Source organism: Centroberyx gerrardi, chromosome 21 (assembly GCF_048128805.1).
Source record: "Centroberyx gerrardi isolate f3 chromosome 21, fCenGer3.hap1.cur.20231027, whole genome shotgun sequence".
NCBI classification, from domain to species: domain Eukaryota; kingdom Metazoa; phylum Chordata; class Actinopteri; order Beryciformes; family Berycidae; genus Centroberyx; species Centroberyx gerrardi.
In genome coordinates, this window is record NC_136017.1 from 5,815,629 (window position 1) to 5,833,491 (window position 17,863).

At 44.2% G+C, this 17,863-nt stretch overlaps 1 protein-coding gene across 1 annotated transcript; it reads right to left on the reverse strand.

Moving 5' to 3' along the window:
* Window positions 1-23: 23 nt before the first annotated feature.
* Window positions 24-17,109, reverse strand: mrps9 (mitochondrial ribosomal protein S9). Its single transcript, XM_071923715.2, has 11 exons — window positions 17,006-17,109; window positions 15,503-15,685; window positions 10,703-10,765; window positions 9,223-9,253; window positions 8,988-9,067; window positions 4,108-4,193; window positions 3,491-3,566; window positions 2,816-2,984; window positions 2,370-2,478; window positions 1,301-1,470; window positions 24-476 (listed from the first exon to the last, which is right to left on the reverse strand). The coding sequence occupies exons 1-11, from the start codon at window positions 17,102-17,104 to the stop codon at window positions 385-387; spliced, it is 1,158 nt and encodes a 385-aa protein (XP_071779816.2). The 5' UTR covers window positions 17,105-17,109; the 3' UTR covers window positions 24-384.
* Window positions 17,110-17,863: the final 754 nt, after the last annotated feature.

Consider the following 17,863-nt stretch of genomic DNA (forward strand, 5'->3'; position numbering starts at 1 on the left):
ATACAAGAATTACAAAACAACGCATTTTTATATGAAAAATTTAATTTAATGATTGCAACACTGACAAACATATTCAACGTTTTCATTCATTCCTTGGCATAGGCCGCCCTCTGGTGGCTGGGGAAGCTCACTGCAGCTGATATCCTGAAGACATGGCCGCCATGTGAGAAGCTTTAGTGTGCACATGTACAGAGGCTTTCAGCTGGCTGTTGTTCCAACCTCAAATATACTTAAGAGGACACAAGTGATGTGGCTCGTGTCAAAAAATGATGTTGATTGACTCAAACAGGGGCGAATCAATATCCAAAGTCACTCTTGAATGTTCCGTATTTTAGCTCAGATGAGATTTCATTTTCCATTCTGCACTCTTCCTCCTCCTCTTCCTCAGCGCTTCTTCCAGGTGAATTTCCTCCGCGCTCCCTCCTGGCCCGGCTTCTTCCTCTCTCTCACCCTCGGGTCGGGGGTCAGCAGACCAGCTGGAAGACGAGAGAGAGAGAGAGAGAGAGAGAAAGAGAGAGAGAGAGAAATATATATATCTTATTCAGTAATGTATCCACTTTACTTTCTTGTTAGATCAATTGTATCCCTTTTAGTTGACTGTTCTAGAGAGAGAGAGAGAGATGAAAAGTGATGAAAAGAGGAGGAAATCACGCACCACAATACCCAAATGTGCCAGTAAACCTGATTTGTTCTAAATGTTAACTAATGAGTTGCTTTTGGAAAATGTCATAATCCACCAATACATAACACATCAACCAATCAATGATTCAACCGAGGAACAACCTGTTCGACAGCTAAGTTACCCATTTAGTTCAGTTCAATTCAGTTTCAGGATGCAGGGTTAGTGACTTATACAGGACCACCATCTTAGCCCAGAGGATGATGTGTTCATATTTAATGCAATAAGCAACCTTTTGACATTAAAATAATGAATAAATAGGATATATATGATCAGCCTGTCTGTCTGTGACCCAGCGTGTTCATGATTAAATCCCCCAGTTTGCCTGAAATTGGCTTTTCAATTATGTTTGGGACGTTTTGGGGCGTAGACCATTAGCGGTGGGCGTGGCCAGTGGTGAGCTGGTTGTGGCTATCAAGGTGAGGCTAGCAGCCACAGAGCAGGGAAGTCTGTAAAAAAATCTTTATTTCGACAAGATGGATGCATGTAACCGCGTGTGCTAACGAGGGAGACGCGATCCCCTTTCAACCCTCTGCAAATTGCATCCTGCCACTACGATCATGTCTACTGTCAGGCTCAAAACGGATTATATTTGTGTGAAGACGGCTTCACACCCCTCACCTTGTCTCATGGTCTCCACCTCTCCCTCGGACAGGAAGCTGAGCAGGGCGCGGGAGACGGCGAGGCGCAGCGCCCCCGCCTGGCTGGCCCGCCCGCCGCCGCTCACCGCGCACTCCAGGTCGAAGCGGCCCAGCATGCCCATGAACTGGAGCGGGAACATCAGCTGCTCTCTGAGAGGGAGGGAGGGAGGGAGGGAGGGAGGGAGAAGGAGAAGGAGAGGGAGAGGGGGATGCGACGGGTGAGGAAGGGAACAAGGGAGGGGGGAAGGAGGGAAGAGAGGAAGGGTAAAAGAAAATGACCAAGAGATAAAAAAAAATGAGAAAGAATGAAATGTGGTTGAATAGGCAAACCAGGAGCACGGGCTATTTAACAGATAGCGGTATCAACAGCAGTGGCTTAGCTAATTTAATGTCTGGTTGGGTGACTTTTCAGACAAGAGCAGCATAGAGGATACTGTCGCTGTGAAAAGCCCTCTTTTACAATCACACCGCCACACATTACAGAGTAACTTCTGACTCAGCAAGAGCCGGATAAGGTGTGTGTGTGTGTGTGTGTGTACGAGAGAGAGAGAGAGAGGGAAAAAGAAAGTGTGTGTGTCTGTGTTCTGGTTGGTGTCTCAAGCTGAATGGCCTATGGGTGCTGACAAAGTCAATTGTCACCTCTCTGCTCCAATTACGGCCTGTCCTCACACTGCGTGACAACACTAGAGTGGCTGGCCATTCACACACACACACACACACACACACAACGCGCACCGACCTTACACACACTGACACACAATCACTCAACTGTGTAATTAACTTACTACAAGGAGATAAATAAAAAACGAGGTGATGCTGTGAAGAGTGAAAAAGCTGCTTTTTAAAATGTTTTTTTTTTCTTTTTTTTCAGTAAAACACATCATGACTTGCATTTTAAGGAAAATGGTATCTATAAGAGAGAGAGAGAGAGAGAGAGAGAGAGAGAGAGAGAGAGAGAGAGAGAGAGAGAGAGAGAGAGAGAGAGCTTGTGATGTGGAAAGAGTCCAAACACAAATACGAACACGAATACGAATACGAAACTTTATTACCTGTCTTGTAGTACGGGGAAGTACTCCAGGTATACTCTTCCGTTGATACTGATGTGTCCGGAGCCGCTGTCTCTCAAAACCACTGAGGAGTTGGACGACTTTCTCCGGCCTGGGTTTGAACACACACACACACACACACACACACACACACACACACTCAATTTTACCTCCTTTTTCTTATCATCATATGCTAAGATCGACGGCAATTTCGCACGTTGGCTGCCCCAAATGGCAGCGAGAACTAACGGTTTGAATTTTTAGGCTTCAATACCCAGAAATCATGAACCACGATGTTCCTCAGACCTGAATTTCTTACTCTTAGTGAGGCGGTGAAGAGGTTCAGCCATCGCTGGCAAGTCCAGCTTTCTCTGGACTTGCAAAAATGTCAATCTGGCTTGTAAATCGGCAAGAGAAAATGCAGGTGAGTTTGAGAACCACGTATCTACCATCTGCGGCGCTGAAGGCCACGCCCTTGTCGTCCCTCTGCAGCGGCGGCACCACTTGCTTCCTGGACTGGACCTCCAGTTGCCGACGGTAACGCAGGACAAACTCCTCCTCTATGGCGCAGTAAGGCAGGGACAGCAGGCGCTCCATCAGCTGGATGAAGCGCGCATACTGGGGAAAAACACACACACACACACACACACACACGTCAAACTGCATGCCGAAATTTGCCAGTGTAAGCCTCAAATTCCACTAAATGCGTTGCAATGATGCACCTGGACTATTCATCAATATGCAGAAGTATACACTATTTTTCTTTATTCTTACTATTTTCCACATTTTAGAATAATAGTAAAGACAAGAAATACATTTCAAGCATTTAAGCATAAGCCTTTAGATCAAAATGGCTTTAGGATAATGAAAAACATAATACATTCAACCAAGTGTGTCCAAACTTTTGACAGGCAGTGTATATTTACCAAATACCGAGTTTCCCGACCTGTGTAGACCCTGTCCCCCTAGTGGTTGCTGGATGAACTGCAACACCCTCACAGTTTACGTCTTATGAATATTATGGCATTAACAGAGGAGAGTGTCGGAGGGGAGCTGAGCTGAGCCGAGGAGGGGAAGAGGAAGAGGAGGAAGAGGAGGATAAGAGGAGAGACAGACGTTCTTACATCGTAATCTGAGATGGTCTCCACTACCAACGCCTCCAGCTCCTCCTTCATGAGCCACCTGCTGGTGCCGAGAGAGCTGTGGGAGACACACACACACACACACACACACACATTTAGATTTTGCTCAGTGACACAAAATCAAGAGTACATGGATTGAGTGCTTTATTTATCATCAATCCTACCAAGTGATGCTGTCCCTTTCTGAGGCTGCACTCCAGTCAAACTGCCTCTATTTACGTAAAACAGTTTAAAGTCCCGAGACGTATATACACTTCCTGGTTAGGCTTGTTCTTTGTTTCACACTTTTACTGTATGCACTGAATATAGTCGCTTTCACCAAAACATTTGCTGCGGTGAACTTTGGAATAAAAACAGACTCTCAAATCAGAAACCTTGTATCCTTGTTTTTTCATAGTGTGTGGGTTTCCTACCACTTCCTCAACAAACGCAATTCTCCGCCCTAAAAAGGCAAAAGATTGTGAAACTGACCAAAATGGCTTTAAATAGTTTTTTTCCCCCATCTGACAAAACACTGGCAAAAGTCTAATTTTCGACCAAAACCAAATTTACTGCCTTCTCCCTTCCTTCTGTGTTGTAAAAGCTCTTTCTCCACTTACATCTGCTTGGTGTCCAGGGAGAAGAGTCCCTTGCCTCTCAGCCAATCTTGGTGCTTCTCTATGTTCAAGACTTTACCATAGGTTTCCTAGAAGGCACCAAAACATACAACAACATAAGATAACATAAGCATGAGGAAAAAAGATTCTAAAAGACTATGAGACTGTGAGAAATTCTCTAAAGTGCAATAAAAGCAGGGTTGCGCGCACACACATTCCTACACACACCAACTCTCTATTAAAAAAGGCAGATCCCCACATCCCTGGTGGATTTAAAAGGGTGGGGAAATTGAATTGGGGGTGACCACCAGGCGTGGACCCCAACTCCCTTCCTTTTTCCCTCACTCCCGCTCTCCTCTCCTTCCCCACAGGGAGAGCCGCCATGCAGAGCGAGCTAGCCATCCATGTGCTGGACGGCGGCCTTGTCTAAATTGGCATCGTGCCCGGCGAGCCTGGTGGAAAACCTCCGTGTGAGGCCGTTTTCTGGTGGGTCGTGGTTCGATTTAGGACCGCGGTACGAGGCCTTGGAGAGTCTGAGTCCGAGCCTGAATATTTGGTGATATAACGTTGTGCGACTCCCTTTGCTGAGCACAGAAAACAAGTGAGCGAGATGTAAAAACATTGAGACAGACAACAGAGGATAGAAGACTCGGACTCACGCTATAGACACAGTATACAGTATCTATCTCACAGTAAATGTGAAAAAATGGTTAATGTGTACATTTACCAGTAAACTACATCTACGTTGAACACAGGCTATCAACACAGCGACGTCTGCCTAACTTACTGCCAACCAAAAGTAAAGAGGCACAACAAAATGGCCTCAGATTGCCTCCATCCTCACTCAATGATGTGTTCAGGGTCTGCTTCTGCCAAATGTGATGTGGTTGTGTTACATGAATGAATCTCCTGCGCCTCACAGATCTGACTTTACTACACAAGATTCACTCACTAGATTTACCTTGGGAAACGTGTACATTTACCACATTTACAAGTAAATGTACACATTTATCATTTTCACACATTTACTGTGACACAGTACATACACAACGGTTCAATTCAATCAAATCAGAGTGGAGATTTTCATTCAAATTTAGACATTTAAAAAGCTTGTCATATCCGAGAATCCAAAGAGTAAATCCTCCATCTTTAGTAATTGTATCACAGTTCCCTTTTACATTCTGAATTGGAGGTGAATAGACCCGGGGTGTCTGATATATAGGCTGAGCCTGGAGCAAAGCTGGAAGTAAACCTGCTGGCACAAAAAAAATAAAATAAAATAAAATAAAAAATAGCAGTTTAAGAGTGAGCTTGTTATACTGTATGGCTTAAACCTGCATGGGAAATAACTTGAGGGGAGTGTGGCATGGCGACGGGGCACACAGAGAGACAGACAGACAGTCAGACAGACAGTCAGACAGACGGGAAGAGGTGGGCATGCTGGTCACGTCCCCAAGGCAGACCCCCCCCCCCCCCCCCCCCCCCCTCCCCTCACCACCCCCCCGCACCCCAACGCCTGGGTGAGAACTCATTTCCCCGTCAATTATTCACCAGATGTTTGTTTAATTCCTTCTTGATAGAGTGCGCCTAATCCGCTGCCACTCCGACCAACGACAGAGGGGTTGGAGGAGGAGGGGGGGGGGGGGGGGGAGGAGAGGGGTGGTGGGTGGGGGGGCAAAAAAAAAAAAAAGCAAACATCAAGCAAAAACCAATTTTCCTTGCAAAAAAAAAAAAGGAGTAATAGAAAATCGTAAAAAAAAAAAAAAAAAAAAAAAAAAGAAGGTGGGAGGAGGGGAAGGCTTGGATAAGGGGGCTTTGCGTTACAACGTTCGCAAACACTGGGCCTTACAATGGCGCGGAATAATTCGCATGGATTGGCTGGATGAAAGGCGCGGAGAGAGGGGGGTTTGTTGAGACGGCCAATATCTAGATACATTTAAGTCAAGCCTGTTACGGAGACGGACGGCTGCAGCTCGACTCGTTTCTATTCAATAAGTGGCCTGGATCTTTGTATGCAGCGCGAGGCCTTCGAGTTCAGGGCCGCGGCGAGGAGAGGAAGGTGGAATATATTGAAGCATTAAAAAAAAAAAAAAACGCAATTGGACTAATTTAACCGAAAAGGCTCGCGCCGACAAATAAGCCGCGGTCGTACGAGTTCGCAGCGTTATTACACTCCTGGATGAAAAGGCCTAGCTGATGCACTCCAGCTAGGTATTTCTTCCTGACTGGAGGTGGGAGGTGGGGTAAAAAGGAGGGGTGTGTGTGTGTGTGTGTGTGTGTGTGTGTATGTATGTGTGTGTTCCCCAGGGTCCTGGCCATAAAGGGCTCAGTGGAGCAGTGTGTAGGTTAATGTACCACGCTGCCTGAGCCCGACAACAGCCAGAGGAGGCTAGTCGACCAGGCAGCCTGCTTTACACACCGCTGCCCTCTCCTGGCAAGACTCCTGAGGTGTGTGTGTGTGTGTGTGTGTGTGTGTTAGAGAGAGAGAGAGAGAGTCGGCGATAACGTTTAAAAGAAATACTTGAGTAGGGACAAGAGGTGGCGGGGAGTGAGGGAGGCCAGGGAAGAGAGAAAAGGGAAGGTGGAGAAGGAGGAAAAGGGAGGAGAGCGAGGGGAATGGGAGGATGAGAGGGAGTGATTGAGCCTGCAATCACACAGACAGGCAGCGCGGCGTCTCAGACATGTCTGACATACCTATTTAAACCAACAGCAGGGGGTGCAGATTGAGGCTGCAGGGCACAATGGTGGGTGTGTGTGTGTGTGTGTGTGTATCAGACATACAGAAGTGTGCGCTTGGGCCAATATTCAGAGATTCATACTCCTCTCTCTCTCTCACAAAAACACAGACACACACCTCTTATCTATGGAACGTCTTTGAGCAAGGTCAGCGGCAGAGAGGAAGACAACAAAAGATGGAGGGAGGAGGAGGAGGAGGAGGAGGAGAAGGAGGTGGAGGTCTCCTCAGAGGTGAGCAGCAGCATTAACGGTGTAGCTTCAGCTGTAGCTCCAGCTCTCTGGGACTCCCTGGGGGTCTCAGCTACCCCCCCTCCACCCACCCCAAACACACACACACACACACACACACACACCCCAGCTCCCCCTAAATCCCCGTGGAGGAGTCGCTCCCCATGGCGGGACAAAGCCTGACAAGCTAGGCGTGCCACGCCTCAAACGCGATTTTGAGCCCGGACACAAAAACATGTCTGCGTCGCTCACTTTAGCACCTGCAAGCATGTTTTGTTTTTTTTTTATTTCAGGTTTTTTGGACCCACAGCTTCCATTCATCTCCAGAAAGAGCACCATGTTGATGTTTTTGATAAGCCACTGGGTTTTCTCTTTTTTGGTTTTCTTTCTGAATTTTATCAACTATAGGCGACAATAGCTAAATTAAACTTTCTGTCATCACCCTGAACCTGACAGGCCCAGTCCAGCACTGGATTTTGGCAATCCCTATTAAGCCACTGTGGTCCAGAATAAAGACATGTTTCAAATTTAAAAACTATTGACTATGAGTTAATGATACTGGGGCTGACAATATGTACGAGCTAAACATGAGTTTTAAATGTGTATTGAAGTTTTAAACCTTTTTTCACCATTTGCATTTTTCATGAACGAAAACGAGAAAAAAAAAAGTATTTATGTGGGATATGAAAGTTATGAATGGATCACTTTTCAGCAGGAATTTTTATCTTTAAAAAAAACAAAACTGTACATACTCATACCTGAAATACTAAAAGACCCCTCTCAGTTTACTCCCTTGCCACACACCTTGTGATCTCTCTCCCTTTACTTTCCTCTACCTCTCTCTTATCATTTTACCTGGTCCTGCCTGACCAGACCTTTCTCCTCACTTTGTTTTAAACTGAAGTCTCTCTGAAGCTGTGGTCAAGTGGTTAAAAAAAAAAAAAGTCAAAGAAAAGCCAAGAGAGTGTCTGTTTTTCTTCAACTAATCATAATCTGGGACTCAGACTGGGGACCGATAGGTGTCGCACATGATTAGCATTTGACTACCTTTTTGGCTCACATGCTAACATTAAAAACAATGCCGTCCAAAATAATTAATATACGTGGAATTCTGTCACTCTTCCTGTATACAATGTTATTTTTTGTATAGAATCAGGTGCTGTGTAAAACATTCATGATTCAGGGTTTAAATTTAAAACTTGCTCTTCTATTGTTTCTTTTTGCCGACCTCACACCTGCTTTGTTGTTAGTTAATTTTCAGCTAATGCTGGGCCAGTTAACCATTCAAGCAGCGGAGAGACAGTTTAGACGCTACCGCTGTGCGCAGAGCAGCATAACAGGCGGCCAATCAGGAGCCTGTTTGACACAGGGCCTTTGTTTGGCTTTGATTTGATTGGCTCGCAGTGAGACAGGGTGCACCGCGGCCAGAAGGGACAAAGTTTAAGAACAGGAAAAAGACCAAAGACGGAAAAGAAATGTTATCCTCTCAAAGCGGGTGTTCCCCAGTAAAACATCCTTTAAGCCGGACTACCTTTTACCCATCTATCTATCTCACTCCTCCTCCCTCGGTCTCACCTTCGCCCCATCTGCCCCTCCCACCCCACCACCCCCCACCCCCACCCCCACCACCTCTCCTTCACCCCGGCTCTATTCAGCTGTAGCTTTCTGTGTGGAAAAGAGGATCTGACGGTGCCTGCCCTCGGGGACGCCACCGCCTTCTCTCAACTCACTCTCTCTGCATAGGATATGACCCGAGGGGCAGGAAGCTCCGGCTGCGGCTGGAGGGGGTGGGGTGGGGGTGGGGGGGGGTTTAGGAGGTGTAGGGTGGGGGTGAGGCTGGATGAAGATTTACCTCCGCCTCACCTAAACCTGACAGTGCAGCTTACTGCTACCGCCGAGCACAAGCCCTCAGTACTCACATGCATCAGGGAGTAGTAGGACTGTTTGCCTGTGTAGAACAAGAAGTGGAAAGGCCGGCCGTCCGCTCCCCATTGGACAGCTTCAAGGAGAGGAAAGAGAACATCAGCCAATCAAGTTGTGGAACATTTGATGTATGTATTTATTTGTCAGCACATTCACAGTTTAGGCTACGCTCACTCCCCATTCTGGAAACATTTACTGCAAAATGTTTTATCGGGCGCACAGATCACATACCTCTCTGCCTTGGAAATATTTCTTCTGGATGCTGAAAAGGGAAGAAAACAGGAGAGTTTGTACTTGATATTTACGTTTTGGGCATTTAGCTGAGGCCCTTATCTAGAGCGACTTACCATGAAACAAGCAGAATAAGCTTGAATTCTTAGATAACCCAGTGTTACGAGCACGGCCCTGCGATGTGCACACAAACTCTGACTCTTGCCCTTGTAAAGAGTGTGAGGATCAAAGCCACCGTGTGACAAAGAGCAGGAGATGAGAGAATAGTTTATCTCCTGCCCCAACAACATGATCGTGGGCAAAGTTTGGGGTTTCTGAACTACTGAAAGAGCCACTTCTAATCAGCAGCGTCGGCCGTCTCATTAGCCTAATGTTGTTGAGACCAACAGTAAATAATGGAGTGTAAATATTCCCATTATTGTAAAATCTGTGGTCAGTTCAATATACTGGCATTTATGTATATATGTATTTATTAATCAATTTACTTACTTGTTTTGCAATGATTGTTAATATAAATTTGAATATCAAAGCTTATTTATTTCTGATTTTGTAATATTCATCTAATCTTGCTCCAGTCTACTGGTTTTGATGACATCGCTGTCTATTTTTTTATGCATGTCCTGTTGGTTATATTTCTTAATAATAAAAATACTGACCACAGTGTTGTGAATATGTCTAAGCCTATTACATACTGCTGAGCCTTCTTCAAGAGATAATTCAACCATACAATCTCTTCTTCCCTCTAAATCCAAGCTGGTTTGTACACAGACGCCGACCCAAGCAACACCAGCAACAGTGTCTTGGTAGACATGTCTTGGTAAAGCAGCATTTCTAAACATATTTCTTGTTGAAATTACTTCTAAACATTTAAAAACATAAAAATTAGGTTAGCTGATGCTTGCTTTTGTAGGTTGGTATAGGGCGATGATGACAATAATCATGTCACCAGCGATAGTGAAAATAAATAGATGGGTAAATTATGATCTCCAGTATAAAAAAAATCAATAACATTTTTAGAAAAACACTCATTTATGCCTTTTATGTAAGTTACACCAGTTTAATATTAGGCTCTGCACAGTATATTATGAATCAGCGCTGAAATTAAAATTAATCAACTACAATTTTGATAATCGAGTAAAAATACCAAACATTTGCTGGTTGCAGCTTCATAAATGCTCATATCATTATAAAATGAATACTTTGGGTTTTTTGGCTGCTCATCAGAATAAGTAAGACATTTTAAGAATCGCTTTGGGTTCTCGTAACTTGTGACGGGACATTTTATAGACTAAATGATTAATCTAAAAAAGAATCGATAGATTAATCGAAAATGAAAATAATCTTTAGTTGCAGCCCTACTATGAATTTAGGTCTTCAAGAGTCATGTCGGCCTAACAAGGTCAACGCTACACTGCAAATAAAAAGGTGGATCAACTGAGTTTAGATGGGTTTCCCCTCCACTAGACAGATCGAGACTTACCTTCATGAGCGGCCTGGCTCTCTTTTCAAACAGGCCAGAGGGGAAGAGGTAGGCGATACTTCTCTGTGGGTGAGAAAAAAAACAAAAAGAAAAAAAGAAAAATAAATGGCATTTTGATGTCAGGTTATGGCAACAATGACACGTCCGTGATAGAGGTCAGACCAACGGACGACAGTCAAACTGACAGGAGAGGAAGAAGCACAAGCTGCTTGCGGAGTTCAAGGAAAGGCGAGCGTGGTGTGTGTGTGTGTGTGTGTGTTGGGGGGGGTTGCTGTTTCTGTAGCAACTGAAGTTAGAGGAGAAAACGAGCAGAAAAAGACACAAGCTTCTGGCTGTGTTGACAGTGAGCAGAGGACACTGTGGACACCCAACAGTTCACTTGAAGTTCATCCTCAGCTGTGTGAGTTTGTTTGTGTGTGTGTGTGTGTGTGTGTGTTTGTGTGTCCGGGTCATTAGCAGCGCTACAGATGGCACTGCAAATGTGTGTGTGTGAGAAGAGAGGGAGACAGGAAGTGTGTCGGCCCCGCCACACTCATCAAGACAGTCTGTTCGTTCCTCTCTCTCTCTCTCTCCATCCCGCCATCTTTCCTCTCCTCCTCTTCCTTCACTTTTTTCTTTCACTGTCGGTTCAATTAGTGAGGCAGCAGGTGCTGCATGGAGGGAGGAGGTTGCTGCCTTTAAGGTTGTCAAGACGACGGAAGGCAGGAAGAGAGGGAGAGGGACCGCTTTGGGGGAAATGTGTGCTTGCGCGTACGCGGGTGTGCGAAGGTGCGAGACAGGAAGAGAGAAAGACAGAAAGAAAAAAGAAAGAGAGATATAGTTCAGGAGAAGGCAAAGGGTAAAAAAAAGGAGAGACAGCCAGGGAGAAGCGGGGAACAGATGAGGAAGCACCTGTTCGTCCCCAGAGCCTCGGCACAATATGGCAGAGATCCCCAGGGGGAGAGACAGAGTGACAGAGAGAGAGAGAGAGTGACAGAGGAAGAAAGAGAGAGAGAGAGAGAGAGAGACAGTCTAACAGTCAACCATACAAGTGAGCAGCGCCGTGGCACAGGAGGGTGTCAAATTTTACAAATTTCGACAACATAGTAAAATGAATCGAATTAAATTTTGAACACACTGGCTGACACGATCAAAACTGTCTTATTTTCTACTCTGCGGTGTTTCTAAAACTTGGCAAAAGGCCATCTACTCCCATGTCTTGAGACTGAATAATGTGGGATATGAAGCATTAACAGACCGCCAGCTGACGATGTGCAACACATTTCAAGCTAACTAGTCTGAGAAGTTATCCAAGACCTAGCAAACCACATGGTAAACATTCAATATTTAATTTCTAAGCTCATCCTTGTAATGTTATTTTGACATAAAAGAGGCAGCAGCTGGTTGAAAGTCTGACCTAGGCTCGAGCTAATAGTTGAGTTTGGATAAGAGGAGTTGGTGTGGTGTAGCAATACTTGCCATTTAAATGCATTTTATATTCCTACCAAATGTGATTATGGTATATTTTTATTTGCTTCAGAGCTTTTTTTTTTTCAAATATCTTATGGCTCAGGATAAGAATAATGTTCTTCATGATGTTTTGCGAATAAATGTAGTTTGGTTAAAACGGGATTTATTGAATGAATTTGAAGACCTCACAATACTGGACCCTGATTGGACGACAGTCTGCAAACTGGCCTGAGTGGAAGGATTTTAGCAATTGTTAAGTGAGGGAAGCCAATCAGGACCAAGGCCTGTAGTGATGTGTTGACTCAAGTTGTCCAAACTGTCCGAAACTGCCCGTAAAAAGGGTGGATTTTTGAAAATGCAATAACTTTAAATTTAACGCCTCAAATTTTAGAAATAGCTTCATTAAACTTCTTGGATCTTATATGTATATAAATAAAGGACATTTTTAATTCCTATAATAGGGGCCCTTTAATAGTGGAATAGGTTAATAATTTAGTTTAATAATGGAAAGGACCCTACAGAGAAATGAAACGTTTTTCTTTACCTTTCGCTTGATCCGGTCTGTGTGTAACTTCCTGCAACAACTCAACTCTCGCGAGACTTGAGCGAGACTTGGTTACACACAGACCGGATCAAGCGAAAGGTAAAGAAAAACATTTCATTTCTCTGTAGGGTCCTTTCCATAATGTTGTCAGACACTTATAATAACAATCTGAGCCTGTCAGTGGCAAAAACAAGCACTTTTAGTGGACGTACATTGACGGTGCGATTTGCCCCGTCGGATTACATTGCAGCTCGTTTCGTGGCTGCCGGCGATGCGATCGCGCTCAATACTGGACCGATTTCAAAAATTGTTGTCCCCTTTAGTCACTTAGACACAAAAAGATGGGGAAATAGGGTCCAGGTTGAAAAATACCCAAGTTACCCTTTAAAATGAGCTGCAGTTCTGTTGCCAAAAAACTTTCCATAATGCTTTAATCAGGCCAGGAAACTCATCCATCCACTGGCTATAGCATCTGGTAGACTACAAAGTTTACTTTTACCACTTTTACTAATTCACCAGCCAAATAGGTGTCTAGAAGAGAAATGATCCTCCACACAGCGATTGGTTACCTGTCAGATAAACGTTCCAGTCACAGGAGGTGTTTACCGGCATTTGGCTGGCGGCTGGTGTTAATTTCTCACCCTGGCTCTAAACATCCTTTTGATTTTTCCTGGGTCTTTATCACCGTCACAGCTGAAAAGCTTGGACTCAGAGCCGGGGAGGAGGGAGTATCAGCTGCCCTGCTCTGCACTCCTCCAGTCGTCCCAAATTTTCCTCTTTCCCTCCACACATCTGAGGACGGGACGCTAGCCGTCACTTTGGCTTTCACAGCCCGGCGCCAACAGCTCTCTTCATTACAGGAGAGGGACGTTGGGGAACGGGGACAGGGAAAGTGGGAAATCAAGCTAAATGATTGGAGCAATGCGGGCTAATGTACTGCCAAAATCTGAAATAAGCCTGTGTGTGCGTGTTTGTTTTGAGGGCGTTGCTAATATCCCTGACGCAGCACATTAGGCAGAGCCGCGTACTCCTGCTGCCCGCTGCCTGTGGAATCGGCTGGTGCTGATGCTGATGACACAGCTGACAGCGGAGGAGCCAGCCAACAGGGGGGGGGGGACCGCTTTACGGCAGCGCCCACACTGATCCGCTGCGTCTGTCTGTGTGCGTTCATTTCAATTCATTTTCATCTGTCTCTGTCAGATTTCTAGAAAGCTAGACCCTGCTGAACTGAACTTTTCTGGACGCACAGGTATTCCTACGTTTCTTTGGAAAAAACAGTGGTCAACACCGAGACAACGGCACGACTGAAAAAAAGATAAAACATTGGGATGGTTGTAGGTTTTCCAGCTCAGTTTCTTACTGAATTTATACTTTCTTATCTTTTCTATGAAGTAGCTCCGTTATGAGCAAAGCCTTCCTGTTCTCCTGCCTCGCCCACTGTGTTGATGTTCAAAAAAAAGCCCAACAGACAGAAATCTATCCGCCAATAATTCTGTCCGTTTTCTGATGGATCAGTGTGGCTGGCCGCCTAAAACACATCATCCCTCCCTCCAGCTGGAAGGAATACTGGAATACTGATGCAGCAGTAGCCCAGAGGTTGGTGGCTTATATAACAAAAGGCAATGTAAGGGGCTGCTGCAGTGTGACAGATGGCCACTGACAGGCACTTTGCATTCAGCACTTAATTTTGGCCTGGCTCAAAAAACAAAAACAAAAACAAAAAACCCTACAAGCTCTCTGCTAAACAGCTCCGCATGACCAAAAAACTGCACTGTCTTCTCTAATCTGCCACTTGAAAGGATTCAACTAAGGGAATGAGTTCATGTGCCCATTGTGCCGATATTCAAAATTTGTCCATTTCCATGCCAAAAAATTACAAGGACTCAGTGTTTCCCCGATCATTTTATTTTTGGCAAGGTGGAAACACCTCTAAAATAGCATTTAGACCATCATGTGATACTAAAACCCTCCACTGAAACCCAGACTAATTCATTTTTTTTTGTGTTAGCAGCTCACATATTCAATGGTAGAGAAAATCCTGGGCCTGCTTATTCCTATTCAGGGTCACAGGGGGCTGGAGCCTATCCCAGCATGCATTGGGTGGAAGGCAGAAAAACACTGTTGGCAAGTTGCCAGTCCATCACTGGGCCAATACAGATAGACAGATCACACTCACACCTAATGGCAATTTAGAGTGTCCAATCAATCAGATTTGTCTGTAGCTGTTTCTGTGGCTATCGCTGCTCATGCTAACTACCCAGTTCTTCTTCCGTTTATTCCAGACAAACCAGACATGTAAAACGCATCACTTCCTCTGATCCAGAGGATTTTTCCCAGGAAAGAGCTACCAGACACCGGCTGTTTGGAATAGACAATGGAAAAGCTTTCCTGAACTGGATATGGGTTGAATCATTATTGTGGTATAGCAATCGGTGATAGAAAGTAGCAAAACAGACATTTATTTATATGAAAATGTGAAAAGATTGTAATAAAATTGCTTGCCTCTACATTCCCTCAAGCACCTGCCACAACTGTATCATGGAAATGTCCATACCACTGCTTTTGGGTGAAAACCTCACATCTCCCGAATGTCAACTTTTCAGGAACTAAAACAAACAGCCTTGTTTTCAGATTGATCATCATGCGTTTTTTTTTTAGTTCATTCAACTGGCCTTGAAAAGGTTTCATAAGCACAAGGGTTGTAGAATTTTCTTAAACCATAGAGGAGCATGTAATCCTTCAAGATAGAACATGAAAATCTGCGCACACACACACACACAGAGTTTCCTCCGTCTCTTGTCTCTTACATCTACGTCCTCCTGAGTGAAGTTCTCTGGGTCTTCTCCCATCATGTTGGCCAGGTGTCGTTTCCCGATGTTGAACTCCTCCACCTGCTTCTGGATGAACTCCACTGTGAACTTCTCTGGCCCCGCCGCCGCCAGGTTCTTTCTGTGGAGGGCCGCGCTGACACAGATCTGCCTGCTCAGGACCTGTGGAGGGGGAAAACGTGTGTTTACTACGGCTGGGCGATATGGTTGAAATCAATAACACGATACTCATAAGCATTTTTTCCCATATTGATAGACAGTATATCACGATATGGCTTACATATGCAACCACATGTTAAAAAATCGAATTAATGTTCACCCCCATTCAAATAATATTCCTTAAAATGGTTCACATCTCATTTTTCAGAGTTTTTAAATACAATTTGCTTGTTATCGTCAGTTTAGACAGCAGAATTGTGTGTCATGATATCACAGAATCACCATATCATCATGATATGATTTCACTGAAAGACGATAAACGATAATATTGAGTTATCGCCCAGCCCTTGTGTTTACTTATAAACACACAGGCTGTTTCTCTTCCTCTGTCTTTTCCTTCCTCCTTCCTTCCTTCCTCCCTCATTTCCTTCCTCCCTCCCTCCTCACTCATTCCTTCCTCCCTCCCTCTCTCCTCCTTCTTCTTTCCTTCCTTCCTCCCTCTTTCTTTCCTCCATCTCTCCTCCCTCTTTCCTTCGATCCTGCCTGCCTCCTTCCCTTCCTCCCTCCCTCCTTCCCTTCCTCCTCCCTTTTTCCTCCCTTCCAGGCAGGTCTGTTGCTGGCTGGTCTTAGAAAAAGCCTATTTGCTGACAAACTATATTAAGATCCATAACAGAGACATGTGTCCCAGTACAGTGGTATGCTATGTATAGCTATCTAGTATCTGCAGCACATTCTACACTTGAGAGGCACGAGAAATGAGAAATGCTAATATTTTGCAACATAGCTACGTAAGCTAACTTACATCATTGTAACTTGCTACACCATCATACTATGGCTATCTTGTAATGATATTATCCTAATTATTTTGTAATACTTTTCTCTGTTCCTATCGTTTCTATTTGTACTTGTGATTTTGTCTTTATCACAGCACTTCAACTTCTATTGGAAATTTTTCAATCTTATAATGTACGAGTGTCATTGTGAATAAAGATTTACTGTTGAAAAAAAGAAAAAAACATCATGCTATGGCTATGCTAACTTGCTACTTGTACGGGACAGCACCATAGCACAGCAGTATTGTAGGAAAGAGTCTACTAATCTGATTTAAATTGCCTGAATTTGACTGTGTGACTAAATTCAATGCTACATAGGCTGACCGTTATTTCAAATATCTCTCAGTCATGACAGCTCCAGTTGACAGGCGCTGCAAGAGGATGCTAGTTCAAGGACGTCAACATTTTAGCATCGTAGTTAATTTCTATCTACTGACGTTTGTCGCGATCATACAAACTAGAGTATATCATTGGTAAAAATCCCACACACCTGTCGGCTCAACTGCGACGTGACTGTGTTTATATTCGAGCTGCAATTCCCACATTTTCCGAGAAAGGATCCCACGGTTCGCACACAGGAGGCCGCCATCTTTGCCGAACACGGGGACGTCACACCGGAAGTTCCTCCGTGTAAAAGAATACAAAACAGATTTTTATTTTTATTTTTTTTTATTTAACTATTTTACACCGACACATCGACATTCCACATGCCAGAAATTATCCAACAAACAATAATAAAATATACAAGGAGTCAATGCGCTTCCGTTTCTATTTTGCGCAATTAATTATTCATGACGCTTTTACTCTGTTTTCTTTTTTACTGGTTTAATAAAGCAGGTACATAATCTCATGATTATGCCGGGCTGATGTAAATGTCATACGGAAATCTTAAAAACTGTACATAAATTAATTGTTTTCACAGCGTTTCTATTAGTGGGCGCCAACATGATATTATTTGTCCTCATTTTCAAAAAAAAAAAAAAAAGGTTTTTGTATTGCTGAATTTGGATTTGAGGATATTTTGCTAATTTTTCCATTTTCATTCTAAATCTTGACCAGAAAGGGAAAGGAGAGGGGAAACCTGGGAAACCTGACAAGGCAAGGCAAATGCTGCCTTCAAGGGCTCCTCATAAGCTCCTACTACTGTGTTTCAAGTCGTAAATATGACTTGCCACACATTGAAGTGATCAGAAATATTAACAAAATGGATCCATCAGTTAAGTGCCATTGTGCCAACAGTATACAGGTTTTCACTCCAAACCAACTCTGTAACAGCTAATTCAACTGATTAGTACACCTTCAACCAGAGAGGGGGGGACTAATCCGTGAAATAAACTGGTGTCGTGTT

Excerpts from the sequence above, each read along its gene's own strand:
- mrps9 (XM_071923715.2), bottom strand. The coding sequence starts at position 17,104 with ATGGCGGCCTCCTGTGTGCGAACCGTGGGATCCTTTCTCGGAAAATGT. Across the intron at positions 15,686-17,005 it reads CGTCGCAGTTGAGCCGACAG|GTCCTGAGCAGGCAGATCTG; the intron begins GTGTGTGGGATT and ends CCCCCTCCACAG. Across the intron at positions 477-1,300 it reads GGTGGAGACCATGAGACAAG|CTGGTCTGCTGACCCCCGAC; the intron begins GTGAGGGGTGTG and ends CTCGTCTTCCAG.